Here is a 24,504-nt window from a genome sequence, read left to right as displayed (position 1 = left end):
CACAGGTCTGTAGTGGAGAATTGGAATTTGAATGTCTAGTAAGTTCTCAAGTGATGCTGATGTTGCTGGTCCAGGCACCACACTTTGAGAACCACTGCTCTAAATTGATGCGGGGTCTGGTTCCTTGGTCCCTGGAAGAAATGGGACAAGTGCTGAAGATAGCACAGCAGGGGACTGCATACCTTGATGTCCTATATACCTATAAAGATTCTCGGGAAGATATATGCCAATCAGAGAACACAGTCCTCTGCTGGGAACGGAATGTCATTATGCTCAGAGTTCTTTCATTGTCTAATTATTGGACACTAACCACTCTTTACATGTGTTGTATCAGTGGTCTGCATTTAAGGGTTTGGGAAAGCAGGATCATGTGATGCTCTCTCACTGAAGAACACTAGACGCTTTTAAGAAATCCTCTTAAAATCCTCCTTAAATCCTTTTCCTCCTCCCACACAAAGGGGAGGATACCTGTGCAGCAGGTAGAGGAAAGGCAGGCCCACGAGCCTCTCTGCATACCTGTGTACACTGCCGTGAGAACCAATTCCATCTTCTCATGCACCACGGGGTTGCCCCGCAATGATGACGGGACCTTTTCAACAATATTTGCATCTCTGTTCAGGAGGGATTGGTTACTGCCACTTAGCGTAGCAATTAACATTTTAAGCAGTTTGTATTGATTGAATGAATCTGCTTCATCAAGCAGAAGGAACCCCACAAAATGCAGCAAACGTAGTTATCTCAATAAATGACTCCCAGCACTGAACCATACAAGACAGATCTGCTGGTACTTTGCAATGTGTTTGATAAACTTCAGAAATAGGGATTTGTTAGACTCGGGGAAACAGATTGCATGCTCCACAAACACATGCTTGATCTTTATGTCTTTTTTCTTTTTTTAAGTATTGTCTAAAGCCACTGTTCTCTTTTAAGGGAGACATTTGGTCTGGATTTTGTAAGAATAAGCCTAACATTTTAAGATTCAGTTCAAAACATATTTACTATTCATGAGATATTTGAAGTGCTTCTCTCGGGCTAGAGATCTGAAATTATGTTTTAGCTTCTTTGAGAACTCTTTTCTCGTCTCCTTTTAACTTCTCCTGGATTTCGTCTTCTCGTAAGTCTCATTTGAGAAGACCCAAAGGGGTAGAGGCTTGCGGGGTGGGAGGGTCTATAAAGCTGCAGTGTGGGAAGAAGAGAGATGTCTGCTCTGTCCGAGCCTGGTCTTGGAGGGGTGCTGTGCTTGCACATAACCAACAGTGCCCGATTCAGAGCTACCAGGTTCTTTAAACTGGTGAATGGATGTGGTGCCATCGAGGGAGGAAGCTGTGATTTATTTTGAGATGCATTTAGTATCAAAAAGAGACTTTTGGATTAAGAATTGGATCTGTGCATGATGTAAAATGCAAATCTGCTTATTAATACATTCATTCATTCTACAAATATGAGTATCTACCTTGTGGCAGGTCTTGTGGTAGGAAGCAGGAGGACAGCAGAGAACAAGAAACACTCCTTGTCCAAAGAATTTGCTGCATTGTTGTGGGGGATGAGACGATCAACAGTAGACATATAAATCTATCTATCAAGATTTGGCGTTTGCTCTGAAGAACATTACAGCGTAAAGCAAGAGAGAGCGATGGAGGTTTATTGCTCTGATGGGGTGATGCGCTGGCAGAGGGCTGGGGTACAGAGTGAGCCTTGAAAATTTCTGAGCGCCCATTGTTCCAGCCAGAGGGGGCCTTAAGAAATTTTCACGGCTCACCCTTAACTGCCCTCAGCTCTCTGCCAGGGTATTGAGGCCATTTTATGCTTTGCATGTTCAAGGTCAAGAAGGCTGTGATTTTGAAGCAGATAAAGTGGGGAGATGGAAGAAGTGGGGGTGTGGTCTAGAAATAACGAGAAGCCAGGCACCATATGACCTTGTAGCTGTGATAAAGACTTGGATTTTTCTTGGAGTGGGTTGGAAAGTCATTTGAGGGTTTCGAGGAAGGGGAGATAGGCTGACTTCACTTTTAAAATTTGGGAAAGACCCCAGGTAGGTGCGATAAGAGTATCAATAGGAAGAACATTCGGGAGCTCTTTCCTCCATCTTGGGATCTAGGTGAGTGCTGTGACATGGACCAAGATGGCGGGCTGGACATGGTGAAAGGTGGGGCGTTCTTGACACATTCTGAAGATTGGAAAACCAGCTTTGCTGGTGGGTAAGCAATCCTGTAGACTAGAGAGTCAACAAGGTAGCCTCAGAGGGCTTTCTCTGCTTTAAGCAGAGCAATAGGTAAAATGGAAGAGCCGTTTACCTGGAAGGGGAGGAGACTGGAGGAAGTCGACAGTGAGAAATGGTAATTCAGGAATGGACATGCTCAACGAGAGAGGCCTGCGAAGCACGTGGGCAGACATGGGATGATGCACACAGAAGTCCGAGGTTTGGGGGACAGAGGGGAGCTCCAGGTGTGCATTTGAGAACCATCATAGTGTGGATGGTTGATACCTAAACCCACCCCGGTGATGAACCCTCCCTGGGAGCATGGACAGATAAGTAATTGTGGCTCCTTATTTTTAGGGTGGTTTCAACACCTCTTTAACAGCAATTTGCCTTTTTCTTTCTAATGGCTACAGATTAGTCTGTGGTACAGATGCCACAGTAATGTGAAGGAAGGTAAGACAGCTTTAAGAATAAAAACAAAATTATCAAGTCATCTAATTTTCTGATGTAGCATTTAAAGGTAATTTTTGAGTCACTCTAAAATCCAGTTGACATGTAAATTAACATTAAATTTTAAAATTCATTTAAAAACTGACTATGGGAATAGTTGTTGATGGAGTGGGTCCCAGCATAACAACTGTGGTTAGCAGGAAAAAAAAATGTTAAGAAGGAGATTGGGTCAGAATTTAATTCCACGATCACATCTGGTAAATAAGAATTTATTTCTTATAAACGAGCAAATAAAGTAAGGCACAGACAAAGGATGGGCTACGGCACAGACATTAACATGGTCATACAGAAGATAGTAGTGTTTAGGAATGTTAAGGCCTGTATACAATATATTAAATGTAAAAAAGAGGACACGACAGCATATCCACACTCATGCAGCTTGTGTTTAATACAGTTTACGGGGATGCCTGGGTGGCTCAGTGGGTTAAAGCCTCTGCCTTCGGCTCAGGTCATGATCCCAGAGTCCTGGGATCAAGCCCCACATCGGGCTCTCTGCTCAGCAGGGAGCCTGCTTCCCCCTCTCTCTTTACCTGCCTCTCTGCCTACTTGTAATCTCTCTCTCTTAAATAAATAAATAAAATATTAAAAAAAATACACATTATGCATGCACAGTTAAAAAAAAAAGACTAGAAGGTAATTATTAGCATGTTAAAAGTTCTCTTTTTTTCTTTGCTTTTGTTTTTCCTAGGTGATGTGTATAAGGCTAATTTCAAATCTACCTTATATTCTTTTGTATGTTCCCTGAATCTGACAGAAATATATCACTACTAGGGAAGAAAGAACACGGTTTATTACAACTTTTAAAGAAATGGACCATAAACAAGATGTGGACCTCCCTCCCACCCCCTTTTGGGTGCTGAGCAAAATGCTACCAGATGTATGGGCAGAGATGCCTTGGAGATTGTAAGCTCCCCAAGGTGGGGGAGAGGGAGACTTTGGTTTTAGGGGGACTTTTGGATTTTCTCCTTTTCCTCCAGTTATCCGTGTGCCCACACCGAGCTGTGTTCACCCTTATTCATTGAATGCCTTGAGTACTAACTGGGACCTGGTGGTTAGATATATTCTCTAAACATATTTATGTTTTTCGGGATTTAATTGGGTGGCTTTTTTGTTGTTGTTGCCTGAATACTTTTTTAAAGCTCCTGTCGTGACCCAGGAAGAGTCCAGTATCAAATATTCAGGTTTAAAAAGATGTGAATGCTCCTAATAAGACCCTTTTCAGAAACTCTTGCTAAAGACAGTATTTTGGTTGATATGGGGCTTAATGACAATATTGCTAAATGGATGGAACCCCACAATAAGCCGTGGATGTTCTTAAAATTAGCTGCGAAGTAGAAGCAATTTTTTTTCTTTTTTACTGACAAGGTGGTAGAAGGAATAAAAGGAAGCTAAATAACTAGCCTGGAGTCCTGCAATTATTAGTGGCAGCTCCAGACTTTATCCCGATTGTTGGCCAAATTTGGGCTCTTACCACAGTGGAGAACTTTTTTTTCCCTCCATCGTGATTGGTCCTAAGGACACAGGGCAGTGATTCTCAAAGTATGGTCCCTGGACCCGTGAGATCAGAGCCATCTGGAGACTTGGTAGAAAGGCACATTCCTGGAGGATGGGACCATCCGGGTGATTCTCCTGCTTGCTGGAGTTGGAGAACCGTTGACCCATGGTCTGGAGAGCAAACGTAAGGCATGTTTTCAGATGTTCTTTTCATTGGAGAAGAAGTAGGCAGAAAAGGAAGGCATCGTTCAGGACGCCCAGGGGAGAACGTCAATGAACCAGGAGGGTGCTGTTAGCAAGGCTGACTGGTGAGTGGAAAGAGGGAGACACGGAGATGCTGCCTTTTTTCGGAACACAGTTTTACTATTTCTCTCTTGAATTGTCCCTGTGACTCAACTTTGCCCACACTTTGTGCTTAAAATATCCACAGAAAATAAGTTGGTTTATATATACTTGAAACCGTGGATACTGTCAGAACCGCCTGAGCTCTGGAAGTCTGTCGGGTTGAGCAGACATCCCAGCTGAGAGGCAGCCCTGACTCACAGCTGAATCCCACTGGCAGACCGTGTCCTGGTTCCGTCCCTTTAGGATCCAGGTGGAGCGGACGGAGACTTCCCATCTGATTTACAAATGCCAAGTCGCTCTTGGTAAATCCCAGGCTCTCGGTACTGTCAGGAGCCTCCTGGCGCAAGTTTAAGAGCCTGAGGCGGTTGGAGTGAGTTCTAGAAGGGCTGACCCACCATTGTGGTGGTGCGAGCCCGTGTCTGAACGGGGCCAGGCTGATGTCACACACACACCGCATGCGGTACCCATGTGCCACCGCCGCGGCAGAAAGCCTCCTCCTGCCGTGCTGGTCAGTTTCAACAAACACAGGGCTCTGCTGTCAAGCGGCTGGAGCCCTGAGAAGGACGCTATGGTGGCGTGTTCCGGCCAAGAGTCGCCACTGCTCTGTACTCTGGGTCTCCCTCTCATCAAAGAAGTGTCTAAGCCACAAGTGTCAGCCAGACCCAAGGAAGAATGCACAAACCCAGAAAGTGGTTGGTGGTGTGGAGGTGTTGGTTTGTTTGCTTGTTTGTGTTTCTCACTGAGAAGCTGTAAATAGCATCATTAGAATTTTTTCCTCTCCCAAGAGGCTTGATATGTTTTGCCCATCATGAGGAGAGAAGGGCCTGGGCGAGCAGCATTTCCCTCACTGTGAACCACGGGAGGTCTTTAAAAGGACCCATCGGTGCTGTTGATGATGATGATGGTGGTGGGCGACCACGCGAGGGCCAGGTGTCACTCGAGTTTCCATGTCAGTTCCCCTGGGACGGACTGACTGGAAGTCGCCAGCCACTAGTTTATTATACCATGAGTTTTTTAATAGTCTGTACGGCACACACTGTCTGATCTTACTTTTCTCAGGACAGCTTGCTGAGGTACCGTCCGCACACCATACAGTACACCCCTTAACCTGGACAGTTTCAGGGTCTCGGTATATTCACAGAGTTGTTTCAGTCACCCCCATCAACTCCAGATATTTTCATCGCCCCCAAAAGAAACCTGTCCCCCGTAGCCGTCACCCGCCTAGCCATAGGCAGCCGCTCATTTGCCTGCCCTTTCTCTCTGGATTTGCCTGTTCTGGACATTTCCTATAAGTGGACTCTGGCAACATAATGGTCTTTTGCAAATGGCTTCATTCACCTGGTATCGCCTGTTCAAGTTCATCTGTGGGGTAGCAGGTAGCAGGGCCTCATTCTTTTGTACTGCATTCTGATGACTTTTTATATGTTTCCTTTCTTTGTCTCATGAAAAGAGAAGTTCTATGAGAAAAGACACCTGGAGGCTCAGACAAGACGAGGGTGTGTCCCCTATGCCACGGTTCTTGTGGCGCACCGTAAACTGGAACACGGTCTCTGACTCTGTGGTCGGTCTCTCTTCCCAGCAGCATAATGTTTTTGTGCCTTCGAAACCCTATCGGTTACAACCAGTGATTGGTTGAGTATTTCTGGCCACCCAGCAGCGGCAGAACTCACTTAGCCTGGGTGAGGAGGAGACCTGGGTGCATCCCTGCTGTCTAGGGAGAAGATTCGAGCATTCAAGTACAAGAAGGCATTTGTTTGACTTTCACGAAGCCCGTCTTTGTCCCCCGGTGGGATCTTGAGCTAACGCTGCTAACAGAAGGAGTAAGTGCAAGTGCGGAGAGTTGAACTCCGCAGCTGCTGGGGCTGGGGCAGGTCGTGCGATTGCACGTCTGCACGTAGGCCTTGCTGCAGCTCAACCCTTGGGTAGCAAAGTAGGAGGAAGCAGAGTCTCGTGACCACGCCCCCCCCCAGCCAGTGAAAGCCACGTTAGTTTAACCTGGACTTAGAGCTTCTGCGGGAATTCAGCCTTGGGCTAATGGTGCTTCTCATTGGCTGAGCTGATGAGGAGTGATTTCTAAAAACTGTCCCCTGCTGCCTGGGCGAATGTGGGGTTCATTTGTTCATTCATTCATTTATTCCTCCATCCATTCTGTATTTGTGAGGCTTTTGGAGGCCCTAGTGAGGCGCTGGGGATATGGAGAGAACATATATACTCACAGTTTTCCAGGAGTTTGTGGTCTGCCGTGGAGAGGGGGGTGTCCAGCTGCTGTCAGCAAAACAATGAAATGATGGGATAAGAATGGGACACGAGGGGCACCTGGGCGGCTCGGTTGGTTCAGGTCAGGTCATGATCTCAGACTGCTGGGATGGAGCCCTGAGTGGGGCTCCCTGCTCCATGGGCAGGCCGCTTGTCCTCTGCCTCGACCTTCCCCCAGGCTTGTGTGCTCTCTCTCTCTCTAATAAATAAAATCTTTAAAAATTTTTTAAAAAATGGAACTAGAGATACCTGGTAGGAGCACTGGATGTCATTAACAGAGACAAGATGTCAGGAAAATGTTGAGGGGTTCCTGATCTGACTCCTGAAGGGAAGGTAGGCGTCAGCCAGGTGAGAAGTGGGGGGCTGGGTGCACACAGACCACACACAGCCTGTCTGGTGCTCCGTGTTTGGCTCACAGGCCCTTCTTTTACACTATGGGTTGGATTTACTCACGTGCTCGCAAATGTTTAAGAAATGGCCCTCTGAAGAAAAGCGCCTGTGTGCAAACGCAGAGTTGGGAAGTGATCTAGAGATGCGTGCTCTTTTACATCCATCTCTGCCAAGTAGATGTGACCGACTCAGATAATCTCAGAGCATGGACGATAGTAAAATAATAACAGGAAGCAATGAGTTTTGAGTAATACATCTGTTGTGACTTGAGTACCATGTACACAATCGTGTGTATTTTATATACACAATTTATGTAACTGTAAGTTTGCATGATTTAATTTTTATTGATGGCTGCATTTAACAACCAGCTCACAAACTCTCCGAAAATGTAATACTTGGCGTTCGCAAGCTGGTTCCAGCCCGCTCTCCCGCATCGTGGATTGGATTCAGTCTTTCACTTGGCAAGAGTGTGCGGAACAGCCACCGTTCTGAGAGCTGAGAACACACCAGTGAGCAAAACAAATACCAAAATTCCCTTCTGGTTCTAAAATTCTGGTTTTTAGTCACTGATCATTCCAATGATCCTGGGCCTCCATGTTGGCTTTGGCGTCTCCAAGCCTTGACTTCATTGACTTCACGCCAACCACCGTCCTGGCTCCCTGGGCATATCGTCCCCAGAGCTGCGAGTGCACACACATGCAGGCATCTTAAGAGTCTAACATTTAGAAGGAGCAATGAAGGACGCCTAGTCTGACGTCAGACATCCTGCAGCCTCCTGCGTGCTGGAGGTGATCTGGGAGATGGACTAAGATGTGAAGCTCCTGGAACCCCTGGAACCCGGGGGAAGCAGCTGGGGATTTGGCTGTGTGCCCGGTAACTCCTCTAGCAATTCCTCTCTGATTCCCATGTCCCCTTGTCACTCCCCCTGCTCAGATTTTAATGCCCTTTTCCTGTCGTCCCAGACCCCCCAGATGTCCTCTGCTTTGTCCTTCTTCTTCTTATTATTATTATTTTTAGATTTTATTCATTTATTTGACAGAGAGAGATCACAAGCAGGCAGAGAGGCAGGCGGGGGTGGGGGTAGTAAGCTCCCCGCCGAGCAGGTACCCGATGCGGGGCTCGATCCTAGGACCCTGAGATCACGACCTGAGCCGAAGGCAGAGGCTTAACCCACTGAGCCACCCAGGTGCCCCTGCTTCATCCTTCTTGGATTGTCTTAGACAAAAGCTCTTGGCGGTTACAGACTATGCCTCAAAATCAACAAGTATTTGGTAATAAGCTGAATAAATGTACTTTCCATTTATTGGCTCAGGTGGCCAATCTCTGGAAAAATCCAACTTAGAATGTTCATGAGCACCTGTGAAGGCTGCGCCCCACTTGGGAGCCATGGTTTTAGGAGGCGATTGGAATTTAACCTTGAACTTCAATAAATTCAAGGTGGAGAGCAAGTAGGTGCCTGCCAGTGGGTTCTGAGAGATGGAGTTCAGGTCCTGGGAACCAGGTGCCAGCTGCCACCATGCTGGGCGAACTCGGGTACTAATTTTTTGGCTTGTCAGCGCAGGAGACTGGGCTGGCTAATCCCGTAGTCTGGTGTTCCATGATTGTATTAAACTTTCCTAGTAGTCGCAGGATGCAAAAATGATGATTTGGATCATTTTTTAAAAATATATAGAGAGTTCAAGGATACCTGTGTAATGGAAAGGTGGGAACAAGCCAGGCAGATGTGGTAGACAGTTCTACTTAAAACATCCTTTCTGTGTTCACACTGAGTTCAGATGCATTTGATAAATTGGAGAATGATTCACCCTAATATCAGAGTGCATTGGTGTAAGAAAGTGCGTTGGTTCCCTTCCTGGGCAAGGGAAGCCCGGCATAGCAGGAGTAGAATTAAAACCTTCAGCGGGAGAGGGAAAAGCCCTCAGTAAACTACGGCATAGACAGAGGGTCTTCAAGCTACAGTTTAAGAAGTCAAGAAATGAGCAGAGCAGAGGGTGCCTGGGTGGCTCAGTTGTTTAAGCGACTGCCTTGGGCTCAGGTCATGATCCTAGAGTCCCGGGATCGAGTCCTGCATCAGGCTCTGCGCTCAGCGGGGAGTCTGCTTCTCCCTCTCACCCTCCCCTTGTCATGCTCCTCCCCCTCATTCCCTCTCTCTCAAATAAATGAATAAAAATCTTAAAAAAAAGAAAAAAGAGAGAGAGAAAGAAAAAGAAAGAAAGAAAGGAAGGAAGAAAGAGGTGAACAGTGGGACCATAGGCTCTACCCAGAGAGGGGCTTGGCCACCTTGTGGAGCTCTGGACCAAACTTTGTTCACGTGGCTATGCAGTCAGGGGTGCACACCGTTTGGGAAGAGCCTGGGCTCCGTCTGCATAGTCTGGACTTAGGAAGACAGTGTTTCTAACTAAACATGTTTCCGTGTGTGCATGTGTGTTTTAACAACCCTTGCAAACCCTCTAGCCTCCGAGCTGTCTCTCTGCGGAGCGATGCCTTTGGTTAGAGAGCAGCAAACATCTTGAGGGGTCGTCCCATAAACTGATTTTCCCAAAAGAATTGCAGATGGGAAGGTCCGTGCCTCGTTACAGCAGAGAGAGCTGTACTTCAGATTTTATGGTTTGGGGACATCTTTACTTCTCATTTATTCATGTGAAATTACTATGATTTTTATAAACAGAACAAGACAGCCAACTATGTACAAGCATGGAAGGTTAAAAAGGAAAAAGGAGGAAGAGTCAGCCTCTCTTTCTGTGTACTCGAGATGACCTAATTTTAAAGTCTCTGAACACGTTGCTTTCTCTCTCCACCGGCAGCGCCAATGAGTGTCCATTCAGGTCCCCCACCCTGGAGGCTGAGAGTAAGGCTCGGGGTGCCTTGCAGCAAGAAAGAATGACCTAGGGGGCGCCTGGGTGGCTCAGTGGGTTGGGCCTCTGCCTTCGGCTCGGGTCGTGATCTCGGGGTCCTGGGATCGAGCCCTGCATCGGGCTCTCTGCTCAGCAGGGAGCCTGCTTCCCCCTCTCTCTGCCTGCCTCTCTGCCTACTTGTGACCTCTCTCTCTGTGTGTCAAATAAATAAAGATCTTTATTGAAAAAAAAAAAAAAAAAAGAATGACGTGGAAACTTCCCTGACAGATATCTCACTGGACAACCTCTCACCCTTGAAGAATTGCATTGCTAAATAAGATTTTCTTTCATTATTTTTCTCTGGAGACAATTAAAATGCCCCCTTTTTTCCATAAACTATGGTAATCTTCCAAAGAGTTGAGGAAGAAAGAGCCAGGCTGTGTCATGTTCTCCATGAAACATGATGTTGGTGTCATTGCATTCTTGTTCCTAAATAAGCTTTCTAAAAATACAGTCAAATCACGCTGGTCTGCGGAAATATATTCATGGTACTGTAGTGAATAATTTGACGGGATGGCTATTTCCTGAATGTTTTCTTTAGGTTAGATTTTTTTATTATGTTAAATAGAATCTGTTTTTATGAAGAAAATCCAATAACCAGTACCTTGGAAATCCAGTTCTTTTTATTTATTTGTTTGTTTATTTCTGTGTTTCGTGTAAAGGAGGTTTAACGTCACCAGAAGTCACTGGTAAATAGGTTTCGGCTTCTTTGTTTTCATTTTTTGTTCTGAAGCTTTGAGACATTCACGTGCACAGAAATAGAGAAAGAACCACAGAACTTTTCTGTTAGCTTTGTTCTCGGCTCTTTGCCCTTTTGATTTGATAAGACATGTTTAGGGAGAAAAATGTCCCCATAAAACCTAGTGCTATCTGATTCTTCCGGGGGACACTTTTTGGTAATTGTCCTATTGAGATAGGACCGAGAATTCAATCCATTGTATGTAAACGCAACCATGTAAATTAAATGATCTTTGGAATACTTGGTGTTCTAATCTTTGTTCCACGTTCAATCTCATCACCTAGAATGAGTTTTGGTCACTAGGGGGTATGAAGCCTCCTATTATTTTGGCTACACTGAATGAATGGATGGATATTAGGCCTGGATCTACCATATAGATGAGGTGTGGAGAATAGAGAGTTTTCTTTTAAAAAATATTTAAATGAGGGGCTCCTGGATGACTCAGGGGGTGAAGCCTCTGCCTTCAGCTCAGGTCATGGTCTCAGGGTCCTGGGATCCAGTCCCACATCAGGCTCTCTGCTCAGCGGGAAGCCTGCTTCCCCCTCTCTCTGCCTGCCTCTCTGCCTACTTGGGATCTCTGTCAAATAAATAAAATTTTTTAAAAAATAAAAAGTAAAACATATTTTTTAAAAGATTTTATTTATTATTTGACAGATACAGATCCCAAGTAGGCAGAGAGAGAGGAGGAAGCAGGCTCCCCGCTAACCGGAGAGCCTGATGCGGGGCTCGATCCCAGAACCCTGGAATCATGGCCCGAGCCGAAGGTAGAGGTTTTAACCCACTGAGCCACACAGGCGCCCCAAAAGTAAAAAATATTTAAATGGGCCTTGTAATTCATAATAATAATTACATATCCTTCATTTTTTCCTGTATCTAGTTTGTGCTAGATAGGTGCTGAGTAGGTACTGAACTCTAATACAGCCCAAGTGGGCAAGCATTTATTGTCACTGCTTCTCATATGAGCAATTAAAGTGGCATTCCACTAGATACAATGGTCTGCAACTCACTGTTTCCCTAATAATACAATACATACATGTTTCATTTTTCACTGATGTGAATCTACCTTCCTCCGATTTTCCATGGCCAAGTATGTCCTAGGGTCTCAGTGCAATTAACCTGGTCTCGGGGCAGAGACCCAAGCTGCCTCCAGTTCTAGAGCCTTGCAGACTATGTCTCACTGCATAAGCTTCTGCAGATCTGTATAATTCTGGGCACATTTTTAAGACTGAGGTGGGTTATTTGATATTCAGACAACTTCGAGAAATCGAACATTGCAGATAGTCACTTCTGTTAACGCGTAATAAAACTGAACTATGATGGCATTCTGAGCGGGCGGAGATGAGACACTTGGCTCTTCCTGCTGTACTGTCCCCACGTACCTATCCTTCTGCTCAACTCCCGCCCATTCTCGGAGGCCATCTTCTCTCTGAAACTTCCCTTGTAGGGTCAGTTCCGCCAATGTGTCAGACAGGCCACTGACGACTCCCCAGGACCTGGAGACAACAGCCCCAGCGTCCCCTTTCCTCCCTGAATATCTGGACCCAGGATCAGGCGCTTGGAAGAGCAGACAGTGCTTTGTTCTGATCCTAGTGACAGAATACCCAATTCAAATCCGCTTGAACTGAAAAGAAATAATTGGCTCATAATTGAGAAGTCCGGGGCTAGTTTCCAGGTTTAGGTGGGATCCAAGGTCGCCCCCTTTTCTTGGCTGTCTTCCTCTGAGTCAGTGCATTGGCTGGAATGCTCTCCCTTTGTTGTTCCAAGGCAGGGTCCAGCCCGTCTCCTGTCCCCAGCAACCCCACAAGGAAGCCCGTTCATTCAACGCAGTGTGCGTTTGCTGTGCACCTGCCACGCGCCAGGAAATGTTCTCGACCTGGGGGAGAGAGTGCAATGGAGCGAACAGACAGAAACCCTTGGCTTACTTCTGTGGGTTCTTTCTTCCACAAAAGTTCCAAGGATTGTGTCTAGTGGCCTGACTTAGGTCACCAAACCATGCCTAGAATCAGTAGTGAGGTCAGCCTCCTGTAACTCGATTGACGGAGCTGAACTGGCGGGAGGGAGGTTCTTTGGAGGAAAGTGGACAAGGTGTTGCCAGCCGGGGGAGGAATGGGTGCCGCCGAGTGAGCAAAAGCAAGTAGCTGAGCCCCCCGGGGGCAGATGCCCGCTGATGGGCCCCCAGCTGCTCCGAGGTTCTGACTCCCAGCGCTCCGGTTCTCTGCCGAGCCTTTTCCAGCCCCCGGGGTCGCTGACATGTTCCTTTCTCCCCCTCGATGCAGCTCCAGATGAAGATGAGCGAGCGGGCCGCCTCCCTGAGCACCATGGTGCCCTTGCCCCGCAGCGCCTACTGGCAGCACATCACGCGGCAGCGCAGCGCGGGGCAGCTCTGCCGCCTGCAAGGTAAGCGGGCGGGGCGGGGCGGAGAGGCCACACTCGGGGGCACGTCCTCCTTCGATCACCGTGACCTGGGAAAACTGTTTACAGTGCAGATCCCGGGGCCTCCTCTCCATAGAGTTTCTCGATCTTAGGAAGTGGCCGAGCAAACTACCTTGAGCAGACACCCGCGGAGGGTGTGGGCAGGAGGGGCAGGGGTCCGCCCTGCGAGAAACCAGGCTAGTGCCCTTGGCACCAATGGCATCAGCATCTTTGGGGAACATGCTAGAAGGCAAATGCACAGGCCCCTTCCAGGATCCTGAAAGTTCCAGGTTCAGGAGCTGTGGGATGGGGGCCCAGCCATCTGTGTGTTCATCAAGCCCTCCAGGGGATTCTCGGGAACACCCACGCTTAGGAACCTGTGCTGTTGGAAAGGGAATCACCGGGCGGGGTCCCGGGTTCTGGTTCTGCGGGCACTCTAAGCAAACCCTAGGAGGCCTGCTTTCCAGAAAAGTGGGCTCAGAAACGGGATGCAGAAGAGCCCATGGTGGGGACAGCAGGAATACTGAGAAAAAAAATTTAAACATTTTCTTATCTTTTGAAGTGCAGCTTTTATGGTTTCTAGTATGTACGAATAGCTCATCCATGTGTAACTTATAAAAAAAAATAAATAGGCCTCTTCGGGGGACCCCTGCTGGAGAACTTTGCAAGATGCCAGGACTTAGAAGGGTGTGCGGAGGATGGCACCTAGTTCGTGTGCAGAAATCTGCCGTACGAATGAGTCTGAGAGCAAGTGAAGGGCCACAGGATACAGAGGCCTCCGCCATCAAGAGCTCTGCCTGTTCCCTGGTCACTCAGCCTTTTCAGCCCTTCCTGGTGGCTATTTCTCCCCCAGAGAGCTTTTCCCGTTCTTTCTTTCCCACTGTCCTGGGTCACTCTTTGTCATCTCCGGGTCTTACCTTCTGACTGCAAGGTAACCCTGCCAGACTCCCTTACAGCTGGCCCGGGATCTTGACTACGTGTGGTCCCAAGACGAGAGTGCTGGCCACCCTCTGTAGAGTCCTTCTTCCAGGGCTCACGTTGTCTTGTTTGGTGTGGCCAGTGGCCTCCTCTTCCAGGAAGCAGTGAAGCCAAGGAGAATGGGTCTTTCGTCCTCCGGATTTCATCCCCTAGTGCCTTGATGCCGTGGCCATGCCCTGAGTCTTTGTTGAGTGGATGTGCACTGAGGGTCCTCACAGTCTAGTCTTTGTGACTCTAAGCTCTGCCCCTTAGCAGGGAGGGGAGCACAGGGTGGGTGATCGCTCGTTCCCCAGCATGTTCAGGAAGTTTTGCAATATTTGAATTACATTATCGGCATTTTTCTCATAGGTGTACCTCCTATGCTATAATTCAATTTTATGCAGTCTCCTCTCCTTAAATAGATTCATTTTTGTAAAGAAATTTGTATGCCACTGCCTTTATACTCTTAGAGCACCTGGCTATGTTTTCTAATATACAATAAGATAAATAGTAATTATCGAAAGTTTAAAGGAAGTTTAAAGAATAACATGAATTCACACAAAGCTGTTGAACTGCTTTGTAACTTGACTTTCTACACTTTCCGACATGATCTTTACAAAGAAAGTGGGTCTTTCTAGATTGTGCGTGTCAGGCTTGCAAAACGAAATTGAGAACCGAAGTGATGTAGGCTTCCTAGGGAGGAAATTGATAAGTGACCTTAATTCCTGACATACTGAGTGGTAATTTGCGAAGTCGGTTTGCATCAAAGGTGATGCATGGTGGGATTTCCCTAGAACAGCGTGTTTGCAAAAAAGCACCAAAGAGTGGGGTAACCTGAACACCCAGGATATGCAGCAGTTTTAGAATTTATTAGTGAATATCCCAGAGCTTAAGAATCCTTAGGAGGTAGAAGACGCCATGTAAACGGCGTACTCACCTTCCTCTCCCTAACTAATCTAATAACTATCCTTCACCAAAATGAGGAGACTTTTATCAGAAATGATGAAGCCTAAGGGTCTTATCAGGACCCCAGTGTGTACTAATACTCTACAAACTCTTTCGGGGTTTCAAAAGACATCTGTTTAGGTTTAAAGAGGATGTCGTGGATACTGTTAGACTGTATGTTCCCAGGGTATGTATGACTCTTCTGACATCCATCCTGTGGTTACTGGAAAGGAAACAGCTCTATTTCCAGCATACAGATATTTTTTTTTTCCAAGAAAAACAACAAAATTTGCAAATTTACCTGCACGCATTAAAGCCCATATTACGTGTGGAAGGACCTGCACAGCTCACAAGTCCAGGATGGTCGTCAAAGACTAGCAACCCGCTGATCCCAAAGTAATAGTGGGAACGACTGTATCTCTGAAAATAGAGTAGAGCTGTACACGGCATCACAGTAAAGAAAGAATTTGCATCCTTGGAGAAGTTCCCATTATTTCTTCTTATCGAAACTAGCACGTCACCCATCAAACAACTCCTCAAAATTAAACGTGGGTTTATTCCCTTTACTGTTTTTATTTTGAATTATCCCTACAGCTCATCACTCAAAAGTAATGAGATTACCGTAAAATCAGGTCGAGTTTCTTGGTATAGATTTTTCAAGCGATCCCAGTCATAGTAGTCCCAGAAAAGTAATCTGAGGATAGTGATTTCCTAGGTTCTAGTGAGATTAATGGCCATCATCATGAGAATGAATACCACAGATTTTCCGCAGAGCTCTTGGACTCTCAAGCTTTGTATTGATAATCTATAGTCATAATCTATAGGGTTTTGAAGAGGATTGTGTCCTAGGTTTTGAAGATGATGGCTAAAGCTTCCCTTGGTTGCCCTTTGTCAAATATTAAGATCCTCCCTGAACATGAATTTGCGTTTGAGTTCTTAGAGTTTCCCTGTTCGGCATACTGATAATACTTGGGGAACACCCAAATATCTTAGAATATCTGTGTGCCTGAAAATGGCATGATAATGGCTTCAGAATTATTATTAGGATTTTCTTTCTGTTTGGGGACCAGTCATTCCATCCGATTATTTGCTTCTGCATGAATTTCATTACCTGTGTCAGTGCATGTGTTTTCGTTTGGTATTTAATTTGTACCAGTGTTTACGGAGAGATTTCTTCACGGCAGGTTCTGCCTAGATCTGTCTGCATTTGTGTTATCTTGTGGATCACTTTTGAGTCACCAGTATTCATTGAGATACAGGGCCACTCTGTGGTCTGTGTCGTGTGGGACTCAATTTACCAGTAATTTGTTACCTTAAGGGGAAAAAAAAAAGTTCTCAGACTACCTAAAATCTTCTTATCAGAGGTGGTCGGTTCCATGACAAATAGGATAAGTTCATCTGCCGATGTGTCTGTCCCATCTCCCCCCCCTTCCTTCCCCCACTCCATGAATAAAGCTGAAACTGCAAGAGAATGAGTGACATCATGGCCTGTGTGTGCTATACACTGAGGTTACGCTGCATGTGATACCTTGTTTTGATGATGTTTTTGAGTTGTGGCTCCTCTGGCCAGCTTGTTACACCTGGGGCTATTTCAGGAGGACTTTTCTAGATGACAGGTCTGGAAGCTAACCTTGGAAAGCCCATAGACCCTCACAGAGGCACTAGTTCATCTGGTTAGAGAACAGGGCATTTCCTCTCCAAATTTAGTCCTACAGAGCCACCTGCTGGTTGGTTTTGGAATTATTATTATTATTATGATTATTATTTTAAAGATTTTATTTATTTATTTGACAGAGATCACAAGTAGGCAGAGAGACAGACAAAGAGAGAGGGGGAAGCAGGCTCCCCGCCGAGCAGAGAGCCTGATGCGGGACTCGATCCCAGGACCCTGAGATCATGACCTGAGCTGAAGGCAGAGGCTTAACCCACTGAGCCACCGAGGCGCCCCGGTTTGGGATTTATTATTTCTGGTGGTGGTGGGAAGAAGTGCTGGCTTTGACACACAGCCTGGTATATGAAGACATATTTAGTCCACCATCACTGCCTCTCCTGCCCCATTTCCAGTTTTCATATCAAAATGCTTCTAGGGTTGAGCACCTACAAAATCAACATGTGAAAAGGGTTGATCGTGAATCCCAGAAGAGACTCAGGAAGGAGAAGCATTTATCAAGTTGGACACTGTATTCACAGGATTCTTTCAGGAGTGCATCGCACAAAATAACCCCAGAGCGGTGGGTTCCCAAGTGTGTTCCGTGGAGCACTAATTCCAGTAGATATGGCCCTTTCCCCAAAAAGTAGTGTGGTCCATTGATTTTGGGGGAAATGCTCCAAGTTAAGTTAAATTCTCCTTTTGGAGATTGAGAATGCCAGTCACTGTTTTCAAGGTTTCGAGATGTCCTGCCGTAAAGAATCTGTTTTATCTTGTTTAAACTAGAGCTCTGCAAATTTATTTGCATATGAAACCTTTTTCTCTCCTTGTTTTAATCTAAGTAAACATGGACACACCACTAGAAAAGTATTAGATTTGTGCCTTACAAGGCACACAAGACATACTGAATGAGTATCTTTTCTGAAGATAGCCTTTCTTAAAGACCTGCTCAGAGAAGGAAGGAGCCAGCAGCTGTATCCAGCCTCACTGGGGGCCCTTCTTAAACTCTGTCACTTCCTTCTCAAAGTTATCCTCTTAGGAATCTTTCTCTTACTCCAAAGGTTCTCCATTGCTTAATATTTCCAGAATCCTTCTATTGGAATTGCCTTGGAAGACAGTGTCCCTTGTTTAAAAACAAGAAGCAAATAGGCATCATTTATCAGATTTGACTTCAGATAATTTTAAGAAATCAAAGATTGGCATCATAGGTTTGTGGCACCATCTCCCCGGCATTCCTCGTGTTGCCGTATCTGGTTCTTCTGGCAACACTTTGAGTCAGAAAGAGCAGGACTGTGTTCTCCGTCTCCATGAAGGCAGAACCTGAAACATTTGGAGGTCAAGTTCTTGCTCAAGATCACAGAGCTAGTGGGTGAGGGACTGGTGTTAAAACTCCTTTCTTTCTTTAGCATATATTCTTAGCTATGAGAAGAAGTTCCACCACCATGGCTGTTTCAAAGGCACGAGTCATAGAAGGAAAACAACCCCTCCAGAGGACTGGTTCCTGCTCAGGCAATTTGCATATTCATTTTAACGATGGTAGATTCCCAGAAGCGAGTGGCTACTTCAGAGACATCCACGCTGGCTTTTCAATATTAATTCTAACGCGGTCACATACGTCATGTGTGCATCGGTGGAGAGAGAAGAGGTTAAGATGTGAGCAAACGTGAAAGAGTAACAGATAAATGGAAGTCTCAAACCCTCCCGTCTGTCAGGGTCAGGGGGGATGTGCAAACAGAGAACCAGGGTGCGGCTGGGTGTGGCGGGTGCCTGGTGAATCCCAGGGGCCCTGGGGCGGGAGACAGAACAAGGGAACAGGGAGACCCGCACCTTTATGGAAGTTTGGAGTTATTTAATGATTGACCATCAGTTCTAAACATTTTATGACCTGTGCAGGCCAGAGAAGAGGTCTGGGCCCAGATGGGGTCTACAGGCTGGTCCCAGCTCATGACCCTTAGTGAGCTGCAAAAATGTGGGACCGGTCATTCAATCCACTTCCTGGCTTTAAGCTAACAATAGCACTGACGCCAAGCCAGAAACAGTCCCTTGGCCAGCGTGATGATCGAGGTTGCCGGTGCTTCCCTTCTGATGTGACCCCAAGTGATTACGATCATTCCCTTTTCTCACAAACTTTTACAATCTAAGAGGCAACGGATGAAGGTTCAGAAAGGGCTTTGTTCTTGACCGGAGACTTGGGTTTTGCATCAATAATGTTTGTACACAGTGTCCTTCGCATGGGAATTTTTATCCACCTGTAATAAAGGTGTATGGGATATTTACCTGCGGTCCCCCAATTCATTAAGTCATCCCTGCAGCCAACACGGGGCTCGAACCCATGAGCCCGAGATCAAGAGTCAGATGTTCTACCGACTGAGCCCGCCAGGCGCCCCTTGTAGTGTTCAGATTCATTAATACAATTTCTCAGTGTTACAGCATGTGTGTGCGCATGTGTAGTGGAAACAGGCGAGGATCTGTGTTCAGACTGGTGAGGAGGTTGGAAGAAATGATTTCTTGTGATTCCGGACATCTTACTATTCACGCTTCTCTACTAATAATCTCTGCTCTTGCGCACCAGTGACTGTCTGACGAGGTCTAGGATTTCCCAGTGGTTCCGTGTTGAGGCTTGCAAATATCCAAATCCATGATTTCTTATGTCAGAAAGGGTCTTGACAGGTCTCACGGAGCTCAGGGCTGTTTGTGAGAAGGTAATGGAGGTTAAACTAAGCCATATGCCCCCATGAAGCTTTTTGCTTGGTTCCCGGTTTAAAAACATCAGTGTCTTGAACTTGTTCCCGTGGCACAGCCCTATCTGTGCAGTACGCGGGTTTGACCCACACGTGTGGTTACCACACATGCTGCCCTCAGGGTCCCTGGCTGGCTCAGTCGGGGAAGCGTCTGCCTTCCGTTCAGGTCATGATCCCAGGGCTCCTGGGCCGAGTCCCGAGTCCCGGGTTAGGGTTGGGTTGCTCTCCCTGCTCTGTGGGAAGCCTGCTTCCCCCTCTCCTTCTGGCTGCTGCTGCCCCCTCCTTGGGCTCGCTCTCTGTGTCAGATCAATCAATCAATCAATCAACACATACATACATACCTAACTTACTTACTTACTTAAAAAAAAGAAATCTTTTTTTAAAAAGAAAGAAAAAAAGTGCTGTGTTCAGTTGCGCTGGTTTTGCTCTGCCCCCTTCTGAGAATTCCCAGAGCCGCCAGCGCGGATTCCCGGGCTTGTGGCAACCTCCTGCCAGCAGGTGGCAGTCAAACCCCTCGTATAAAATCCAGCGCCCCGTCCACGGGGATGGACCCCCAGGGCCTGGGGGCCCAGTGCAGTCCACTGTGTTCATGAACCAAGTTTCGCTGGAGCGTCCATGCCCCTTCGTCCTGCATCCCCTGTGGTTGCTCTCAGGGGGCGGGCAGTGGACTTGAGTTGCAGTGAGACTGAATGATCTGCAAAATTTAAAATATCTAGTATCTGGCCCTTTATAAATAAAGAATGCCTGGCCCCTGCCTTAGCTCCCGGAGGCTGCTAATACCGGCCCTCCGTGTTCCCTTCCCCATGTCTTCAATTGTCTTGGCTTGGAGCCTAAGCCAGAAATAATAATGCCTGTGTGGGCTCTAGGGAGTCCTTGCAACAAAATTTCCTAAGTATGAATAGAATGTTGCCTTCTTTCTAGTCGGGTTTCCAGAGAGTCGGCCAGACAAAAGTTGTCACAGTCCCATGATTCCTTCTCCTTCCCCTTCCATATCCTGCACATGGGAGCTGATGAAGAGAAAAAATTAAGGAGGAAAGTAGCAGCCAGTGGACAGATCGTGGTTCAGCGCAAAGACCCCGTCCGTGCAAATGACATGTCAATCGCGTTGTGTCTCCTGACTCTTCCCAGCATCTCACTGTGGTCCTGTGTTGCATGTTACTTATGTCTGTGCTGTAGAAGCCTGTTGCTAGCTAATCTGACGGCGTGCTTTCTTGAAAGATAACTGCCGGTTTTAAATTCTTTTTGGAAAAGATGTCTCCAGCCCTCTGAAGCTTCATCGGACAGAGACTTTCCCTGCCTACCGATCCGAGCACTGACGGATGTTGCGGAGCACGGAGAATCGTTGTGTGACACACCCGTGATGTGTTGGCCGCTGCGGATCCGCCGGGAGGCCACAGGATGACGACGAGGGGAGCCGTGAAGGGAAGAGGCTGGGACTCCTGGCGAATCGGGTGGTCCTTGGGAAACTGCAATGCAAGATTTGTCTTTTTCTTTAAAAAAAAAAAAAAATCTTAGCGTGATTGAAACATGCTCTGTAGATATCGACTTTTGTTCCCTCTTTTACAGCTGGACAGAAAGGAGTCCATGCCACAGAATGATTTTCTATTGTAGATACCGTGTCCCCTGCACTTCTCTGAATCTGTCCTTTTGTGGATTCTTGTGATTTTTCCTTCTGAGTGTTTCAATCGTATGACAGTCGGTACTGATAATAAAATGGCTCTTCATTATTTGTTATCCATTGATACCGTATTCCTCCGCTGTTAATATTATGGTTCTGATTAACTACTAGAAATTATTTTTTATGATGTTACCAATTAGTTAAATCAGTGCTTTGACTGACTCTTACTTATTAGGTTAAGACATAACCTCCAAGGACCCTTTAGTCTTCTTTCCAGGGTTACAGTTTTGCTCTCACACCATCTTCCTCCTAACCCCTTCCTTCCTTTTTTAAAAGCCTTGGTTGTGTTTGGAGTCCCTCCATAAAACTCTTTCAAATAAATGAACATTCTTACCCCCATGTTCTCCGGATTCTGGTGCTCTGGTTTTCTCTTCTATCTTCGGTGTTTCTAAGGGCATGCGGATATCTTCCTTGCGAGCCGGGAGCCCGTCTGGCATTGCCCTGGAGGTCCGCGTGACTGTTTTCGCATCTGCCTGCTTCCTCATTCAGCTGATCTGTTCTGAGCATCTTTTTTCATTCCAGACACATTGCTAGATAGAATCCGGGATAGAGCGATGAGGAGACGCAGGTCCTGTTACATCAGGTGCAGAGGAGTATGACAGGGAAATAAAGTTGCAATTATAATAGAGAGTGACATCGGCTAAATGGGTCTCCAGTGGCCATGGGCCTCTGAAGAGGCAGTCGGGTTTGTGCCCCGGGCTTTCCCACTAGGAACTGCCAGATGGGAATTCAATCTTGGGAGGTCCCGAGGCTAGAATGGCTGTGGTTTTGTAGGAAGCAGGGATGGTGTGTGTCTCGGTCACTACCCTATTGTCTGTGGTGTTCCCTGATACAATATAGGGCATCGGGTTAAATTTGATACATAAATGACGAAGTGCTTTAGTGTAAGTGTATCCCAGATATTGCATGGGATAGAAATACACTAAAAAATTGTTCACCGTATATCTCAGATTGAAATTTGATGGGATGGTCTGTATTTTTCTTTGCTAAAGCTGGCAGTCCTATTTCCCAGGCTCTAGACCTGTGCTTGAAAATTACGCGATAATTGAATGGAGAGATGAATCAACTCTTATCCTGGGGATAGAATTCTTCCCATAAGGGGAGGCAAGTTAATATTGATTGTGTACTTTCTCAGTGCCAGACACTGAGCTAAGTCCTCTAAAATTATCATTTTCCCCAGAAAAATCTATCCTGTAATTTTTAGAGAAAAAGTGAATTTTACTCAGCACCAAGCAGGGGCCATAAAAAGGTTCATTTTCATTTGTGCTCCTTCTCAAACGTGCGGAATATCTCAAGATGAGACCCCAATGGACCTGCTAAAAATCCAAGTCTGTCTAGTGAAAATCCCGGTTGGATCCGAGGTAGTTGGGGTTTATCTCGGAGGTGGACAAAAATCCGGGGGAGGAAGGGTTAAATTCAGCTAAGCATTAGCAGATTAGGGACACTTAAATGACACAGTGAATGCCTTTATGTTCTCTGGCTTCTGGGTAGCTACCTTCCACGTTATGTTAGTTCTTCCTTCTTTTCCCAGGTGTCTTCAGGTTCGTCTTCTAAAAATCTGGTTTGCCACACCCTTTTGACTAGTCCTTCTATTCATTGTCCTAACTCTAGCTGGCTCTTGTTTTATTTTCTGTCTCTTCTAAACTGTCTCATAAGAGGTTCTCCCTGGTTCCCGGTGCCTTGGCTGCCGACGTGGGGGCTCACTGTGAAGAGCGAGATAAAGGGAATGGAATTAAAGAAATAATCATAATTTTAATGAAGTCAGAGTTGCTGAAGCAAGTCTAAACCTAATGAGCGTGTAAAGAAATGTCACTGAATGTAGTAAACTATGCAGCAGAACCTCCTTTAGGATTTTTAAAAACTGAAACCGATCAACCAAAAAAGAGAGTTTTACTCGGTTTCCTAGTGTTTTTTTAATTTATTGTCAAGTGCTATTCTAAGTGGTTTCCCTGTGTGATCTTACTTAATCCCCACAGCGGGTCCACCAGGTTAAGTCTAATTCGTGGTTCCATTTTGTAAATGGGAAAACTGAGGTTTAAGGAGCCTGAATAATTTAAAGAATATGTACGCCCAAGATCTCTTAGCTTTGTTGAAAGGTCAACAGAGGCACGTTAACGTTCTCAAGTTTCTTTGAGCAAAAATTGTCTGAATGGGGCAAACCAAAGACGGCGAGGGGTGCTCCGGGGACAGGAGCCGGGGAGAGGTCCGGGGACAGGAGCCAGGGAGAGGTCCTCACGGAGCAGATGAGGAAGCAAAGGAAGGAAATTAGCTGGTCGACTCTAGTTTAAATGCGTGTTTTATTTGAAAAAGTCTTGTGTCTGGTTGTGCTTGAGTTTCGTTTCCTAGGATGCCCACGCCTCGACTCCGGCTTACGTTTTGGCTTGCTTGGTCGGCCGCTGGCTCTTCAGCCCCAACCGCATCCTTGTTTAATTACCGTCATGGCTACTAAATGGCCGACTCACGTTGGAACCCAGGCCATCGGATTCCTGAGCCTGTTACATCAAGCCCTACCACGTGCTGCCTTAGGGGGCAGGATACTTTTCTCCAAAGGGTGAGAATATAAATATTTTAGGCCTGTGGTCCCTGTTTCTGCTGTATTGCACAAGCAGTCATAGACGGTACTTAAGCCGATAGGCTCGGCCGTGTGCCAATAAAACTTTATTTACAAAAATGAGTGGCCGGCCAGATCTGCCCACCCTGTGGTTGCCAGCCCCTCCTCTAAATCGTAAGACCCTCACATACTCCCTTTGAGTAGTTTCAGGTTTGGACCCAAAATCATGAGAAATTTAAACACCATAATCTTGGGCCTTAAATAAAGGGAAATTTATTTATTATGATTGACTTATTATTATTTCCCTCAATCAAGGGAAATGATTCTTGGTTGTCTTTTTCTAATCTCTAGCCCACGTGGTGACCAAGCAATAGAAGAAAAGGGGGTGGTTTCCAAAGCCGTGTGGATTTGTACACGATTCAAACCGTATTGGAAAGCCCTCGTGCCGGCATTGGGAATGAGCTAAATCTGGAGGTTACGCTGCAGAATTCTTAGATGTAGTTGTTGTTTCTGCTAGAAAAGCAACGTTTATTTTTGTTGGTGGGACAACATTTGGTGGGAGGTGAGGTGGGGGGCTTGGTGAGTAAAGTGTATGTTCTGTGCGTCCCCGTTCCAGGCAGGGCCGGCTATAAAGATCTTTACTCAAGGGGCGCCTGGGTGGCTCAGTGGGTTAAGCCGCTGCCTTCGGCTCAAGTCATGATCCCGGGGTCCTGGGATCGAGTCCCACCTGGGGCTCCTTCCTCA

The 24,504-nt window shown here is 46.4% G+C and overlaps 1 protein-coding gene across 4 annotated transcripts in view; it reads left to right on the top strand.

Moving 5' to 3' along the window:
• DOK5 (docking protein 5) overlaps window positions 1-21,258 on the top strand; it is a 358,181-nt gene extending 336,923 nt beyond the window's left edge. For all 4 annotated transcript variants that reach the window (XM_013060172.2, XM_004759883.3, XM_045082055.1 and 1 more), the window contains 2 exons: window positions 13,105-13,225; window positions 20,783-21,258. In XM_013060172.2, coding sequence (XP_012915626.1) covers window positions 13,105-13,225; window positions 20,783-20,847 — 186 coding nt within the window. In that variant the 3' untranslated portion in view covers window positions 20,848-21,258. The remainder of the gene's footprint in view (window positions 1-13,104; window positions 13,226-20,782) is intronic.
• Window positions 21,259-24,504: the final 3,246 nt, after the last annotated feature.

Source organism: Mustela putorius, unplaced genomic scaffold (assembly GCF_011764305.1).
Source record: "Mustela putorius furo isolate JIRA1106 unplaced genomic scaffold, ASM1176430v1.1 tig00000592_pilon_pilon_pilon, whole genome shotgun sequence".
Lineage (NCBI taxonomy): Eukaryota > Metazoa > Chordata > Mammalia > Carnivora > Mustelidae > Mustela > Mustela putorius.
This window is presented reverse-complemented; position numbering and strand designations above follow the sequence as displayed.